General features: G+C 50.6%; 1 protein-coding gene across 3 annotated transcripts in view; it reads left to right on the top strand.

Annotated features, from left to right (window-relative positions):
* Myh14 (myosin heavy chain 14) overlaps positions 1-14,720 on the top strand; it is a 73,852-nt gene extending 59,132 nt beyond the window's left edge. For all 3 annotated transcript variants that reach the window (XM_046466227.2, XM_046466226.2, XM_046466225.2), the window contains 7 exons: positions 1,329-1,457; positions 2,000-2,088; positions 2,174-2,297; positions 6,061-6,269; positions 11,551-11,659; positions 13,229-13,401; positions 13,879-14,720. In XM_046466227.2, coding sequence (XP_046322183.1) covers positions 1,329-1,457; positions 2,000-2,088; positions 2,174-2,297; positions 6,061-6,269; positions 11,551-11,659; positions 13,229-13,401; positions 13,879-14,035 — 990 coding nt within the window. In that variant the 3' untranslated portion in view covers positions 14,036-14,720. The remainder of the gene's footprint in view (positions 1-1,328; positions 1,458-1,999; positions 2,089-2,173; positions 2,298-6,060; positions 6,270-11,550; positions 11,660-13,228; positions 13,402-13,878) is intronic.
* Positions 14,721-17,208: the final 2,488 nt, after the last annotated feature.

The raw sequence follows: 17,208 nt of genomic DNA, 5'->3' as shown, positions 1-17,208 counted from the left end.
ATATGTTGTAGGTGGACACAATACCTTTATTTTTTAACATTTATTTTTTAGTTGTAGTTGGACACAGTACCTTTATTTTATTTATTTATTTTTATGTAGTGCTGAGAATCGAACCCAGGGCCTGGCATGTGCAAGGCGAGCCCTCTACCACTGAGCCACAACCCCAGCTCCCCCAGCCCCTATTTTGTTTTATTTTTATGTGGTGCCGGATCGAACCTAGTGCCTCCCGCGTGCACCACAAGCGCGCTCTACCACTGAGCCACAACCCGGCCCAACTTTGCATGTTCTTTAACTCCAGTTTCATCACTTTATTTTTCGATATGGAAATAGCCTGCAGGTTTTAAAAATCTACCTATGAATTATACTTGGTTTTTGTTCAACAAAAAAGTATAGATCTGCCCCCTAGCCCCAGGTAGCTATTAGACATCTGACACGTGGGGTCTGAAACATGAGTTACATACTGGATTTTAAAAACAGTACCCAAAAAAAGAGACAGTACCCCAAAAATATGATTTTACCATTATGATTTTTACGTTGATTATAAGGGGAATATAATATATATATGCTATATTATATATGATCATTATTAACAGCTGTGCCAGGACCCACTGTAAAGGTGTAGTGTGTCTTTTATTTTTATTATTATTATTTTTTAATATTTATTTTTTAGTTTTTGGCGGACACAACATCTTTGTATGTGGTGCTGAGGATCGAACCCGGGCCGCACGCATGCCAGGCGAGCGCGCTACCACTTGAGCCACATCCCCAGCCCCTGTCTTTTATTTTTTTAATGGTGGTGGACATTTGGGTGGTTTTAAATTTTTCTTTATTTGAAGCACTGAGCAGAAATCCTTTGTGTTTGTGTGTTAACACATTCCCAGAAGTGCCCAGGGAGCAGCCTGGCTTAACATGGAAACCTGAGAGGGCTGGGTGGGAATGCTGGGTCTGCCACCGACTGCCCTGCATGTTAACTCTGTGCCTCGGTTTCTCTCTCTGTGGACTGGGGTCGTGGCACTGAGTTGTCAGCATGTGTAGGTGCAGGGCCTGGCCCCAGGTAAGCGGTCAGTGTTGCCATCCTCATTGTCCAGCCGTCACACTCATTTTAAACTTTAATTTTAAGACGTGTTTTAAGAGGAAGCATCTGAGGCCCAGAGAGTGGGCAGAGATGGCCCAAGGTCACACAGCAAGCGACTTGTGGGCAGAAGCCCGGGTCCTTAGGACTCTGAGATCGATGGGAACCAAGCCCCCTCTGCCAGGCTGGTACGAGGGTTGGGGCTTCCTGGGAGGCACAGCCAGGCTGAGCCTGCCACCCACTCCGTTGTGCCCAGGCCCAGATGAAGGAGCTTTGGCGGGAAGTGGAGGAGTCACGCAGCTCCCGGGAGGAGATCTTTGTCCAGAACCGGGAGAGTGAGAAGCGCCTCAAGGGGCTGGAAGCGGAGGTGCTGCGGCTGCAGGAGGTGAGGCTGGGAGGTCGGCAGGGGTGACCACTGGCCCTTGGAGGTGAGGCGGGGGAGGTGGGCGGGCCTGATAACTGACTGCCAGAGGCAGGATTTTGTCCTGGGGGCTCTAGGGAACCTAGGGAAAATTCTGAGTACGGGGATGTCGGGGTGAAACCGGAGGCAGGGAGGTTGGAGAGAGAAGACGAAGCCTGAGTCGGTTCCAGGGGACACAGAAGAGGGACAACGTAGTCAGGGGCAGGAGGGAGGGGGCAAAGAGTACTGCGGGTCTGGCCGGGTGCCTGCTTGGCACCTGGAAGAGACAGCGAGCTTAGCAGCAGAGGGCTAGGGCATCCAGAGGTGGGCACGGGTCAGTGCAGGAGACGGACCTAAGAGGAACCTGCCTGTACACTGACGTTCACTCCTGAGTTGCTTGGGGACAGTGTCTTCCTGATCAGTGGAAGAAAGACCAAGAGACTTGAGGTGTGAGGACCAGGAGCGGGTGCAATCAGTGTCCAGATAATTCCCCTCACCCCACTGACCGTCCGCCCCTGTCATCACAGGAACTGGCCGCGTCGGACCGCGCCAGGCGGCAGGCCCAGCAGGATCGGGATGAGATGGCAGACGAAGTAGCCAACGGCAACCTTAGCAAGTGCGTGGCCCCGGGGAACATGGGACGAGACGTCCTCCTCTGGCCACCCTGCCCTCTCACACCTCCCCCTTCCCGTTCTCTCCAGGGCAGCCATCCTGGAGGAGAAGCGCCAGCTGGAGGGGCGCCTGGGGCGGATGGAAGAGGAGCTGGAGGAGGAGCAGAGCAGCGCAGAGCTGCTCAATGACCGCTTCCGCAAGCTCCTCCTGCAGGTGCGCGTGCCCCGCCGTCCCGTCCCCTGCTAGTGGAAAGGGGAGTATCTGAGTTGGGTTTTGAAGGCTGAGTAGGAGTTTGTACTGGCGGGGAGGCTCGGTGCATTCATTCACTTGTATTACTGCAGCATCTCCAGGTCTGGGTACAAATACGAATTAGATGAGGCCTATGGAGTTTCTGGAGGTAACACACTGTCACTTTATAGGGTGACAAGCATGATAATAGGAGTATTCTGGTCAGCCAGGCGTGGGAGGAAAGAGAAAGAGAGTTGACTCTCTCCGCAGGAGTCACAAGAAGGCCTTTGGCAGGAGAGGTGTTTGTCTGGAGTTTTAAAGCGTTAGTAGGTGGTCAGCAGAGAGGAAAAGCACGTGTTTTTAATTCATAAATATTTTCTGAGGCTTCTGGAAGCCCAGGTCCTATTCTGGCTGGTGCTGGGGACCAGCAGATGGATCAGTCTAGGTCCCTGCCCTTGAACACGTCCTGGCGTGGTGGAGAAGACAGACGAGCCCATGCAGGAGACCCCTAGGATGCCTTCTGGGAAGCGGGGAGGTCTTGGGAGGACAACGGAGCGATGAGATTTCCACAGTGACCTGTGTCTACTTACGTCATTCATGTTTAAAACCACATCTTGAGTTGTCTCATGCACCATGTCCCTGCACAGCTGGGGGCACAGGAAGGAGTCAGACCCAGCCCTTGTGGGGCTCCCAGGGTCGGGGTGGCAGGCATGTTCCAGGATGTGGCTGCTCCCATCACTCAATAAAATTGCAATCACTTCCGAGGCCTGCAGGTTCTGAGACCCACTTGCCCCAGTGAGGGAGGCATGCTGGGGGTGAGCCCCACCATCTGAGAAAGAGAGAGAGATTTATGCAGCTTGCAGTTGTGGAGGTTCTAGTCTGTGAACAGGCAGAGCTGTGGCTCCTCGGCCTCTGTCAGGGATTCCGGATGGCGATGGTGGGGAGCATGTGGCAGAGCAGGACCCTCTCCATGGAGTTCCCCTAGAGGGTGTGCCCCCAATGGCCTGAACACCTCCCTCTAGGCTCCGCCTCTCAAAGGTTCCACCCACTCCTAGCAGCACTAACCTGGGGACCATGCTAGGGGTCCTGAGCCTTCTGGGGACATTTAAGAGTCGAACTATAGCAGTGTTTTAACGAACCTTCCAAGTAGCTCCAATGTCAGCCAGATTGAAGCCACTGCCCAAGAGAACAAGGTGCGAATTGCCACTGGACAGACATCAGCAGAAGAGTAATAATGTGCCATTTCCTCCTAGTCCTAGACTAAACGAAGGTTAAAAGGGTTGGAGTGAGTAAAGTGATGGCCACATGCTCGGCAGTTATGTGGAGTATGACTTTAAAATAAGGGGAAACATGCAAGAACTCTTTTAAAACCAATTTTCATTCATTATATTGGTGGTGATATTATAAGCATTGTTTTTCTGGGATCACTGTGCATGTCACATGGGATAACGTAAATGACAGTATGGGATGTGCTGATTCTGGCACCCACCATGCCCTGGACATGAGGATGCTAATGTGGAAGAATCTAGCAGGCATAAGGGAGGGGTTAAAGTCAACACAACAGGCCAGTGACCCTGATTTGGATGCAGTCATATCCACAGGGGCTGACAGTGTAATTTATGTGATCCATTTTCTCAGGGTCCACCCCCACGGGTTGGAAGCAACCTTCAACCCAGTAGCAGTGGGCATCCCCATGCCCAGGTTGTGGTCTGGAAAACCATTTCCCACAAGAGACAGAGAATTCTTCAAAATAGGAATTCTTCAAAAATGGCTGATTCCATATTTGGAGCAAGAGTTGAGGTGGGAGTGTAGCTCAGTGGTAAGGCACTTGCCTTACATGTATGAAGCCCCGGGTTCCATACCCAGCACAACGAAAAGGAAAGAAGGAAAGGAGGTGAACAAGGATAGCCTAAACCCCTGCCCGTCCCCTCAGGGATAAAGACGGTGCAGCGATGTCGAAAGGAGTTGGAAGTTGACGTGCAGCGCCTTCCCCTGGCCCGAGATGGGGCAGTGTGAGCTTCAGAAGGATAATAATGGCAGTTGATTTGAACCCATCAAATATGTAACTGTGTTTAAGTCTAGCTCACAGTGATTTTTTTTTTTTTTTTAATACTGGGGGTTGAACCCAGGGGCACGTAACCACCGAGTCACATCCCCAGGTATTTTAATTTTTTATTTTGGTACAGGGTCTCACTAAGTTGCTCAGGGCCTCACTAGCCTTAAACTTGTGATCTTCCTGCCTCAGTCTCCTGAGTTTCTGATATTACAGGTGTACGCCACTGTGCCTTCTTACTGACATTTAAAAAAAAATACTAGTCACCACACTGGTGTCCTAGAACTGCTGTTAGCAAATTATCTCAAACCTGGTGGCTTAAAACAAGAATTTATTCTTATACTTCTGGAGGCCAGAAGTCCAAAATCATCAAGGTGTCATCTGGCTTGGTTGGTCCTGTCTCTCCCTGCTTCAGTGACTGCCAGTCACCCTTGGTGTCCCTGGGCCTGCAGGGCACCACTCCAGCCTTCGCCTCTGTCCTCCCGTGGCTTCTGCCCTGCGTCCTCTCTGCCTGCCTGGGCCTCCTCCCTTCTTACAAGGACACCAGGCCTGTGGGATCTAGGGCCAGCCCTACCCCAATATGACCTCATCTGAATTAACTAATTACATCTGCAAAGGCCCTATTTCCAAATGAGGTCACATTCTGAAGTTCTGAGTAGACGTGGCTTTGGCAGGGGCAGATTATCCAACCCTGTAAAGACACCCTTGGCAGATGACAGAGAGCCAGCTCATCACCTTGAAAACTCACAAATAGAATTGAGTCCCTGGACCGACTGCCAGTTTGCAGGAAGCAGAGAGGACAGAGAACCATGCTGAGCGTGCGTGTGTGAGCAGAGGGGTGCAGACAGGGTGCAGCTCTACACGTGCAAAGGGTGCAAGAAAGAGACAGCCCTGAGAGTCGGGATGATGAGCTATTTGGCAGGCAAGGTTGTTAATACTAACATCCTAACACCTTTACCTGGAATGGTAAGGTTTTGTTTCTTCACTGGGAGAGTGTTGACAATATATCACACTTTTATTTTGCAATAAAAAAATTGAAGAAATAGAGGAAACTATGCGAATCCCTGGGTGGATGTGTTCAGGTGAGTGGGAGATGAAATGAGCACGAATCAGCCGGCCTGACCTGCTTCCCTTGCCCAGCACGAGGCCTGGCTCAGAGCACCTGCTGAATACGTCAGCAGGACTACAGGAGTGTGTCGACACAGCCACGATGGAGTAGCTGCTCTTTTCCGAGGACACGGTCCTCACGTCCTGCGGGTCTCTCCTGTCAGACCTGCTGGGTTGCTCATTACAAATCCAGACCCACTGAGGCAGAATCTCTTGAAGGTGGCACCCTGGAACTTGCATGTTCCTCACAAACTTCCCCAGATGATCCTGCTGCAAACAAAAGTGATAAACCCCTGGAACAGACTCAGTCATAGTCAGAGGTAGAATTCATAGCATTTCAGCAAGTTTGTGGTGGTCTCATGGACTTATTAAAACAGCAAAAAAAACTACCCAAAAGGTTAAAACCCAGGGTTGGCAGTGCTGTTGGGTGATACAGCAATGGCTAAAAGTACAAGTTAGCGTTTGTGAGTATTTAGAATGTGTGCAGGCTCTGTAATATAAAACTCATCAGTCCTCTTAATTCTTGATTGGTCACCTGTTTGCTTCTGAGGCTCCATCACCATGTCCTGCCCTTACCCACCTCTGCAGGTGGAAACTCTGACCACAGAGCTGTCTGCAGAGCGCAGTTTCTCAGCCAAGGCTGAGAGTGGGCGGCAACAGCTAGAGCGGCAGATCCAGGAGCTACGAGGACGCCTGGGTGAGGAAGATGCTGGGGCCCGGGCCCGCCAGAAGATGGTGATTGCAGCCCTTGAGTCTAAGTTAGCCCAGGCAGAAGAGCAACTGGAGCAGGAAAGCAGGTAGGTGGGAGAGGATGCTTTGGGCTGCAAGTAACTGCTTCCTATGGAGAGTACAATTTATACAAGAATGTAGCAGTTAGCTATAAATGCATAACAAACCACCCTAAAAACTTAGTGTTTGTGAGTTTGGGGGCTGGCTGGTTCTCTTGAGCTTGACTGAGTGAGCCTCACTTTTGCATCTTTGCTCAGCTAAGGGTCAAGTAGATGGTTTTTGCTGGTCTTGACTGGGTTCAGTTAATAATAAGCACTTGCCTCTCTGCTCCATATGGCCTCTAATCCTTCAGCAGGCTCGCCCAGGGTGAGTCAAGGTCCCAAGAGTAAAGGAAAGTGTTTTAAGTTTTCTGAAGGCCTACATTTGGAGGCTGTGCTGCATCACTTCTACCATAGTCTATTAACCAAAGCAAGTCATGGGCCAGCTCAAGTTCAAGGGCATGGGAAAACAGATCACCACTTGACAAATGCAGCTCTGGTCATTATTGCCAAGGGTGTGGGTACAGGAAGGGGTAAGAATTAGGGTCATTGTTTCTATAAGTCTACCACAAAAGGAATTTCTTTTTCTCACATGATAAGAGTTGGAGTCAGTCAAAAGAGGGAGAGCTCTGGGTGAGCATCTGTGTAGTCCTTCCCTCATGATTACAAAATTGCTGTGCTTTCACCAAGCACATATCTACATATCCACACATATCCACATTCAGAGTAAGGAAACAGATGCAATATATGGCTGAAAGATTTTCCGTCTTCAGGTTTTGGAATAACTAAGAACAGTCCCGGGCTGGGTTGTGGCTCAGTGGTGAGTGCTCACTTAGCATGCATGAGGCACTAGGTTCGAGCCTCAGCACCACATAAAAATAAAAATATTGTGTCTACCTAAAACTAAAAAACAAATATTTAAAAACAAAAGAGCAGTCCCATGACATTCCCAGGTGAAAACTCTATGCTAATAGGACAACAAAACATTTATTACTAAACTTAATACAAATAGATCTTCCTACTGCTCGATACTATTTGACAACAACAATACTAATAGTTCTCATTTACTGAGGACTCACTATATAGTAGGTATGTGACTACCTGTATGGACATGTGTGACATCATGTAACCCTTGTGAGAAGACCATTATTATCCCTATTTTAATATAAGAAGACTGAAACAGAAATAAGCTATAAATCTAGGATGTCTGACTTACAACTCAGCATCTACCATTGTCTAGAGGGGTGAGTGCTGTCACATAGGAAAAAGTATAGTAGGTTCCCTTTTCATTCACTCACTCTCTTGTTCACTCATTGGTTCAGTCAGGAAGCTGTAGTAACAGTATACTGCATACCCTCCCATGCGTATGGCACTGAGGAAATGGTGAAGCTAAACATCTCCCCACAAAGACATGGTTGGCTGGGATTCCCCACTTGAGATAGGCTCAGGTCTGGGAGTAGGTGTGAGAGGGAAAGGTATGGAGGGCACCAGGGCACGTGGAAGAGGATCATTGGTTTTGGGAATCTGAGATGCAAGAAAGGGATCAAGGAGATGAAATGGAGACAAGGCTTGAACTGCACAGAGCCTTGAATGTCAGGCCAGGGAGCTCTCTTCTGGAGCACAGGGAAGTCATGAGGGTGCCATTAGCCAGAGGAGGAGCAGGACCAGCTCACATATAGAGCTGAGAAGGACTAGAATAGAGAGGCTGGAGCTGGGAGGCCTAGAAGGAGGTTGAATGAGGGGCCAAGAGCCCAGGTAGAAGATGAGGCCTGAGCTGGGACTGGAGTCATGAGGATGCACAGAGGGGGACAAAGAAGAGATTGTGGGGGGAAGATGGGGGGAGCTGAGGACTGGTGGGCTGCAAGGGGGAGGGGAAGAGCAGATAATTGGGGGTTAAGCCTGGTGACTGGGGAGTACTGGGAGCTGGAAGGAAGCTGCTGGATTCACTGTGAGAGGCCTCACAGATAAGAGGAAGGACTCAGCCCTGGAAGCTCACCAGAGGAGGTCCACAGACTTGCCAGGCACCCAGGGACTCATGGGAATTGTAGTTTAAGGCCCATAGGGAGGCCTTCCAGGGGCTCATGGGTACAGGGACCCAAGCCCCTGTGCTCTCTGCTCCATTATAAAGATGAGGACGCAGATTGAGAGGAGGTGAACCACCAGCTCAAAGTCACCCTGGGAGCTACAAGTGGTCAGACGATTTGTAGTTGAAGGGGTCTCTTCCCTTGCCCCACTTTCCACTTCTCAGTGCCATTCCACTCCCCCCGTCAGCTCTGTGCCTGATTCTCAGCCAGGGATGAAAAGGTCCAGTTGTAGCTGTTGAGCACTGCCCATCACTAGGGGCCCATCACGTGGACTTTACCCGGGGTGTAACAGGCCCTGCAGGAGACAGCAGGCAAGCAGGGACTGTAGGTGGGGGAAATTCAGGAGATGGGAGGAAAAGGATGTGAGGGGAGTTAGGAGATAGAGAAGGTAAGGATGACTCCCAGGCTCTCACCTGCAGCTCCAGGTGGATCATGAAGAACCCAGAGGTGGAATGGGCTTGGGAGAAGGCGCTGAGCTCTATAGGGAACTGAGGGACGTGTGGTCTGGTGGAGGCCCAAGCTGGGGGCTGGGCCAGGCTGCAGCTCTGAAAACAGACTTAGCAGACTTCAACCTGCTGACGTGGGAGAGCTGAACTTGTCCAGGGAAGTGTGTGAATGAGAAAGAGAGAAGGCGCTTATGGACAGCCAGAGAGGGAGGCTGAGAAGGAGGACAGGAAATTCCATGCCAGACAGTGAAAGTAGAGCAGGAGAGACTTGAGTCCTGAGTGGACAGGGCTTTGAGCTCAGAGAAGAGGGAACAAGACAGAGTTCAGGGGATCGCTGGGACAGGGTCCAGGTACTCAGTGGCCTAAAGATGAATGGGGCAAAGTAAAGAAGAAGGCAAATATTCTGCGTGGTGATGTGGCCCGGAAACTGGTTTCAACCCCTAAAGAAACTCACTGGAGACAGCTCTCCAGAGTGGAGGGATGGGGGTGGGAGGGAGCAGTGGGGCTACAGGAAGAGCAAGCTGTAGCATCTGAGGTGGTCAGGAAAGAGGAAGTCCATGCGAGCTGTACCAGAGGCCACAGGATTTTTGTAGGAGCTGGTGTTGGCTAATTGGTTGACAGGGCATTGCCCCTTGAGTGGCCTTGTGCAAGCAGTTTTGAGAAGTCCTGGACAAGCCCTTAGACCACTCTGCCTAAGAATGTCCCATGATGAGTCCTCTTGTGGTCATCTGGGCATCTGTGCATGAGAGCTTCCTGGACTTGCTTTTGTTAGAGTTGTGACACAAGTGACTCCAGTGTTTATGTCACTTTCACACTGGGTGGTCAGTGAGTCAGTCGGTCCTGAGATGGAGGACTTAAGAGAAGAGGATCAGGGGGGAAAGCTGGAGAATGTGAGGGACCTAGTGGAGACTGGAAACTGTGAAAACATGGATTGGATCCTCAGGAGTGACTGGAAGGAAAAAAAACTGCTTTTCTCTATACTCCACTCTGCACAAAACACTTCTGGCTCCAAATGTGCAGTGGTTTCTCCCCCACACTCAGTTCTCCTGTGCTTGTTTCTTGTTGATATTGCTGCCCCTTGCTGTTTTGAGACAAAGTCTCACTATGTTGCTGAGCCTGGCCTGGAACTCAGGATCCTCCTGCCTCAGCCCCCAGAGTAACTGGGATTACAGGCATGTCCCATTACGCCTGGCTTCATTCTCCAGTCCTCTAGTTCTCTGTGTGTCCTATGATTCAGTTCCCACCTAATCCAAGTTAGCACAAACCCTGCAGCATAAGGCCCAGTCCCAAAGACTGTCCTGCTCTTCAGATGCCAATTAAGCAGGAAGCCCCAGCTTACCCTCACTTTCTGTCTGACTTGGCTGGAAATTAAAGGTTCTTACAACAGATCTCAAGAGAAATGCTTTACTTATATTTACCCATTTATACAGTTCAGGAACAGACACAGAGAGGTGCATAGGGCAAGGCATGTGTGAAGGTACAGAACCCCCATGTTTTCTGTGGGTGCACCATCCTCATGTGGCCAGCAACCTGGAAGCTCCTCAAACCCCAACTGAAAGGGTTTCTATAAGGTTTTATTACCTGGGTGCTGCGTTACTCATGACTAAAACACTCAGGGTCACTCCAGGGGAACTGGGCTGCATGAAATAACCACACAAGAGACAGAGATACCTTTTTCTTTTGGGTCCTGTGATGGCTCCTCTGACCTTAAGGGTCTGGGGGGGGAGAGAGAGCGAGAGTGAGAGCGAGAGCGAGAGAGAGAGAGAGAGCGCTGACCCCTTTTCTTGAGGAGAAGCCATTCAGATGAGGCAAGGGGTCAGGTTTCAGGGGGCTGAATCTAGCTTCCTGATGTCTGCTGTCAGCAGGTCGACTGACATCTAGAAGGCTACACCCAAGGGTAGAGCAAGAGAAGGGGACACACAAAGGGCATTTCCATGGAACATTCTATGCCAAACAGGGCTAAGGGGGTAATATCACAAAGGAAGAGGTGAGTATAGCTCGATCCATGGGGCTGTAGGAAGGCATGCGTATACATGAAGACATATTCTGCTACTTCGAGGATCGGGGCAGCCATCTAGGGTCACTATGAATGTGGCCAGATCACTACGAAAGTGACCAACAAAGCCTCTACCAATCACAGGAAGGAAAATGCTGGTCACTTAGCGCAATGGCCCCCCACACCTGGTGTGATTGGTTAAATCATTGGCCATTGGTAATTGGCTTAACTTCCAGCCCCTTTCCCCTCTCTAGGGTGTGAGTGAGGAGTTGAAAGTCTTGACCCTCTAATCGCATGCCCTCCAGGACACCCTGGCCATCAGTCATCTCATTAGCATACAAAAGGACACTTCACTTCAGAGATTCCAAGGGGTTTAACAGCTGAGAGCCAGGAAGCCAGGTGAAGACCAAATATATATGTTTATTATAAATCACAGTATCACAGGAGACATTTTTAGGAACAAAAATGGTATCAAAGTAGAAGTCAAGAATGTAGGGGCTGGGGTTGTGGCTCAGCAGTAGAGTGCTCACCTACCACCGCATGAGGCACTGGGTTAGATCCTCAGCACCACATAAAAATAAAATAAGGATATTGTTAAAAAAAAAAAAGAATGTAGATGCCCTTGGAGACAGGAGCCAAGTTGCCAGGGTCTGGCTGAATAGACCATGGAAGCCTGCTAGGGGTGAGAAAGAGGGAAGAGGCCAGTCCAAGAACAGGGTAGCAGCCACTAGACTGTTGGCAGTCCCAGGGGAGTCCCCCTGAGCCTCCTCTGCATCTCCCTTTAGAGAGCGCATCCTCTCGGGCAAGCTGGTGCGCAGAGCTGAGAAGCGGCTGAAGGAAGTGGTTATGCAGGTGGAGGAGGAGCGCAGGGTGGCGGACCAGCTCCGGGACCAGGTAAGCAGTTGATGTCATTAGGGAAGAGTGGGCAGTGGGACTGCTGACTTAAAAACAGCATAGACCATCTCAAGAGGCAGTGAGCTCCTCTGCCACACAAGGAAACAACATGCAGATGCTGGACTGTACTGAGTTCTAGTCAGATGCCAACCTGGGGTTTGGAGCACCAACAGAGGGTTTTAACTAGTGATTTGGCTTTTCACAAAAATTCTGGTGTCTGAAAAGGGCCCAGGTAGGAAGCTGAGGCAATCAGGATGAGGAAAGAAATTAAGCCCTAAAAAGAAGCTAGACCAATAATTAAGTAACAATAGATTAAGTGCTTTTTATGTGCCAGGCACTGTGCTAAAGACATAACATGTAGTACATTCATTCTTATCAGAACCCTATAAGATAGGTACTGTTACTTCCCCTATTCAAGTGAAGAAACTGCACATAAATATAAAGTGACTTGCTCAAAATTATTTAGCTAGTAGGAGATGGGATTGGGTTTCTGACACTGACCCAGAATCTGTGCTGTTATTTATTGAGCAGTTATTGTGTCATAAGTAATTGCTTTAAAAAATAACTAGCATTTTCTCACTAGCCCTATTTCACGGTAAAGAAACCAAAATGTTAAAAAGAGATATAATTTGCACCCAAATCACAGAGTTCATAGGTGATTGAACCTGGAGCAGACTCCAGGTCTATCTGGCTAGACTTAGTCCCTGTGCCCTTAAAAGCTCAGCTATGCTTTATTTGCTATTCATTCCACAATTATTGAGCACCTGCTACATGGCAAGCACTGGGCTAGGCATTAAGAGATATGGATGTTAATGAGACAGACGGTTCGGTCCTTCATGGAGTTCACATTGTCAGCACAGAGAAGGATGCAGTAAATATATAAATGGGCAAAGGTAATTGCAGATTGTGGCAAGAGATATAAAGAAAAAAAGGGAATGAAGAAAGAGGAAGTCAGAGGAATAGGGAATCCATTTTATCAAGAAGACCTCTCTAAGGAGGTGAAATTTGAATTGAGATGCATAGGATAAGGAAGAGCTAGTAAGAAGGAGTAGGTGCAAAGTCCTTGAAGAGTGGAAATAAGCTTGGTGACTTAAAAGCAAAAAACAAACAAGCATGCTAGAGAGAAAAAAAGGGGTGAGGTGTTGAGGGATAAGAAATGGACTATGTGTGTTCCCTCCCTGGAGAAAGAGATGAGAGGGTCTGAGAGGATCTTGATGAAGTCTTTCTGGTTAGTGGGCATATGAAGAGCAGAGAAATAGTCAGGAATGAGAGCCTGCCCACCTGAAATGCTGGGACCTTATGCCAGCAGTACTGGGGAGCCATGGAAAGTTGTGAACAGGGGACAGGGTCAGATCTGGGTGTAGGAAGAGCCCTCTGAGGCCATATGCAGATTGGCTTACAGAGGATCCACTGGAGGCCCACTGGAGACTGGCATGACAAGAGTGAACAGAGAGCAGGGGATGGGACAGAAGGAGTCAGGGAGCAGGTGAGAAGGAGCTGGGAATTAGATGGCTGTGGGAAAGGAGAGTGAGACTCAGAGATAAATCCTGGGCCCCCTACTCTGCCAAGCTGGAGAAAGGGAACCTTCGGGTGAAGCAGCTGAAGCGGCAGCTGGAAGAGGCTGAGGAGGAGGCATCCAGGGCTCAAGCTGGTCGCCGGAGGCTTCAGCGGGAACTGGAGGATGTCACAGAGTCAGCTGAGTCCATGAATCGAGAGGTGACAACGCTGAGGAACCGGCTCAGGTAAGGCCGTCCTAAACATATGCCTGATGTGTTCTAGGGATAGAGAGGCTGGGTCCTTGCCTGCGTGAGAAGAGAACAGGGATGCGGGGAGCGGGAGCTTGGGAACAGGGCTGGGATGGAGGAGCCAGGTCCTCAGTTATTCCCTTTTCTTCCCACCCCCATTGCTCTGGCTCATTTCTGTGCCCTCTCTTTCCTCCTTTGTACCTCTATTTTTCTGTCCATTTTCCACTTCATCTTCCTCTGTCCCCCATCTCCCTCTGTCTTCACCTCCTCTTGTCCCCCCATATTTCTCTGCCCCTCATTTTGCCATCCCCCATTTCTCAGTCCCCCATCTCTTCATCCTTCTCTCTCCTTTCGGTCTCCTGCCCCTCTCTCCCCATTTCTTTTTCTTTCCCTATCTCTCTCCATATTTCCCCATCTCTCTTCTTTCTGCCCCTCTCTTTTCATCTTTGTGTTGGTTTTCTCTTCTTTCCACAGAAGGGGCCCGCTCACCTTCACCACCCGAACGGTGCGGCAGGTCTTCCGCCTGGAGGAGGGCGTGGCTTCTGACGAGGAGGAAGCCCAGGAGGCGGAGCCCGGCTCTGGACCACCGCCCCCTGAACCTGAGGGCCCTCCACCAGCCCAGCCCCAGTGACCCACCTTGCCAAGGTGCACTAAGGGCAGCAGGCACTTGTCCCATGCACCCCACCCTTTGGCTTCTCGCACTTTGGAAATGATGTTGCCCTTTGACACTTTTTGGCATTTATCAACCACCTCCCCTCCCTGAGACATCCTGTCAACTGGTGGTCCCCCAAGCAAAAAGGAGAGAGACTGGCTAGACGGCAACCACTGGGGCTCTATTGCTTGAGGGGAAGCTATGGTCCCCTCAGCTCCCCATCCTTTCTTCAATTGTTAAGGATCCTGAGCCCCTTGCAAAGACAGGACAAGGAGCCCCTCTTATCCTCTCCTGCCCACTCTGTCCTTCTTTCTAATTGGTCTTCTGTAGTCACAGGTTGGAGTTCCCAGAGGGGTCTGGTAGCGCCTCCCTTACTGTTCCAGCTTCCCAGCCCCGGCAGAAATAAACTCCAATCCCTGATTGGACTCTTAGCTGTGACTGTGTGTCCCTCCAGGGAACCTCTGATGGGGTGTGGGGGCTTCTTCAGTTCCCCTGGGTTGGAAGGAGGGGCTCTGCTGGTTTTAATCACAGCTTATTATATAGTTGAGGAAGCCCAGGCTCTCTGAGGCCTTATTCCTCACTCCAAGCCTCCAGTGAGTGCCAGGGGTGGGCTGTGCCAGACCAACTCTCAAGTCTTTGCAATAAATAAAAATTTTTAAAACGACTGATCATTTGGGGCTGGGATTGTGGCTCAGGGGTAGAGCACTCGCCTCACACGTGGAGACCCTGGGTTCGATCCTCTGCACCACATAAAGATAAATAAGTGAAATAAAGGCATTGTGTCCAACTACAACTAAAAAAAATAAAAATAAATCTTTAAAAAATGATTGAGCTGGGAGATCTGTGCCAAGCACATGATGTTTGTCTCTACCCCTGGCAATCCTTTAGAGAGAGGCATGTCACTGCTTTCCAGTACCTGGAACAGCTCCTGGCACTTAGTAGACAGCAAATACTTGCTTATTGATAAACCACGCCCCTCCCGCCCTTTTAGCATGATGAAAAACAAGCTCAGCTAGACTGAGTTGCTTGCCCAAGGACACAGCTGGTTAGAAGTTGAGTCAGGATTCCAACCTAGGCATAATGCAGAGGGTGGGGCCCTCAGCCCTGAGCTCATGGTGGGTGCTCAGGTCTGCAGCTCCTGGGCGGACTAGGCCCCTCTCGCGAGTGCTGATCCGCTTGTTTATCACCAAAGAAACTGAAGAAGGCTCTTGCCCAAATAGGGCGAGAGTCCGCAATCAAGGGGATGTGTGACCCACCAAAGTCACACCCTTGCCATTTTAATACCAACCCACTCCTGAAGTCCCAGTTCCTCTGCGTGCTCCCAACCCCAATCAGGAGAACTTCTCAACAAATAGGAAGCAACTTAAATGAAAAGGAAGTTTTTATTTCGATGGGGAGTGAGAGAGTGGGTGGGAAGGGGGCATGACAGTTTTTCTTTGGGGAGGGTGTGACATGCGGCAGCTTCTGCATTGGGCGGTTCATGCACCCTGGGTGGGCGTGGGGGAGGCTTGGGGGAGGGGCCTTGCCGACCCCTCCCTCCCTGCCCTGCGGGTGGGCTGAGAAGACCCGCCGTTAGCACCAGAATTGGACGATTTGCAGACCTCCCCTCCCCACACTTGACTCCAGACCCCCGCCCCCATCCCTGAGAGCGCCCCTTTGCCACTCCCTCCCCCCCCTCAGCGACAGGCCAGGCCCGCCCCGCCCACAGTTGAGTGAGAGAAACTTATTGCTGTGTGTGTGTTGGGGAGGGGGAGCCGCTGAGCTCTGGAAAACCCCCAGCCATTCATTCCTCCCCAATCGCCCCGCCCCCTGCCCCGTTTCCGTGCGTTCCCGGAGCGCTGGAGGGGCGTGACATGCGTGTGGGGGGCGCGTCATGCAGCGCATGCGTGTAGTTGCAGGCACCCTGGCGGCCGGGGGAAAGTAGGGAGCTGGACTGTGAACTAGTCCGTTTAGCTCGCTCTCCCTCCCCGAATCCCACACTGTTGACTTGGGAGATGGGGAGGGAGGGGACGAAAGTTACGTTTTGTAGACATTTAAAATGATTGTGGTTATTTTTTAAAAGCTGAACTAAAAAGCTGGGTACTTTTGGTGGATTGGCGAGCTTGGGGAGACTTTGGGAAGAGGTCAGTACCCTTTGGAAAAGACCCTCACCCCTTTCCCCGCCCTGTCCGGCTTCTGTGAGGGTCAGGGAAACTGGGGGTTGTTTAAAGAAGTTGAACCCTTTGGCAATATAATCAGTCCCCACCTCGTTCCCTGGTGTCTGAAGCCCCTAGCCCTTTGCCCCGCCCCCACCAGAGCCCTCCCCACCCCTCACCCCTGATTCAGGGTTTAGGGTCCGAGGGAAGGATGAGGGGACTCAAAATGCCCCTTGCATAGGAATCATTGCATCAAGAATCGTGTTCAGTGACCTCCCCACACACACACCATCGGGTGGAAGTGGGGGGTTCTGAGCCCGTGGGAGCAGAGGGAGGTTGCTGATTCACGTGGGCCCCCAGCTGCAAAAGTGGGGGCCGCTAAGGATTCTGGGACCAGTGTGGTCTCTGGGCTTGGGGGAGGTAGCGCATCCTTGAGCCAGGATGGGATATGAGAAATGATTTTCCACCCGCGAGTGTAGCGGGACGAGGAACGCTGGGGAAGGGAGGGCTGGAATCCCAGCCAAGTTGGGTATGTCGTTGTCTCCCAAGCTTGATATCAGTGTCCCTCCATTCAAGCACAGCCTCTATGATCACTTATGGACTGCTTTAAATGGAAACATTTTTAACCTGCATAAATGGTGCCCTGGCCAAGTAGCAATACGTGCACTTATGAGCTTAATATGCAAGATGTGCACATTAAAGAATTCTTAACAGGTGTTTGTCCTTGTATTGCCTAATACCTTAACACACCAGCAGGAGCATGAGAACCACACTTTGGAAACACTGGTGGCCATGAAGAGGTACCTTTGGGGCACCATCTTGGGGAAGGAGCCTCGTGAGGGGCAGGGCTAGGCTTACCTAAGAAGGGGGGTGCTGGGATGGGTCTGGCTCCCTGGATTTAAAGATAGGCTGAGCCTATTTTGGAAGTTTAGCATTAGTGGGACCTAGGGTGGATGGGTCTGATGTTAGGGATATGGGGGTGTATGGGGGGCAGGCCTGAGGACTTGGGGGTGTCTG

This window comes from Marmota monax, unplaced genomic scaffold (assembly GCF_021218885.2).
Source record: "Marmota monax isolate L192 unplaced genomic scaffold, Marmota_monax_Labrador192_F-V1.1 WCK01_AAM20220418_F8-fsc00160, whole genome shotgun sequence".
NCBI classification, from domain to species: domain Eukaryota; kingdom Metazoa; phylum Chordata; class Mammalia; order Rodentia; family Sciuridae; genus Marmota; species Marmota monax.
This window is presented reverse-complemented; position numbering and strand designations above follow the sequence as displayed.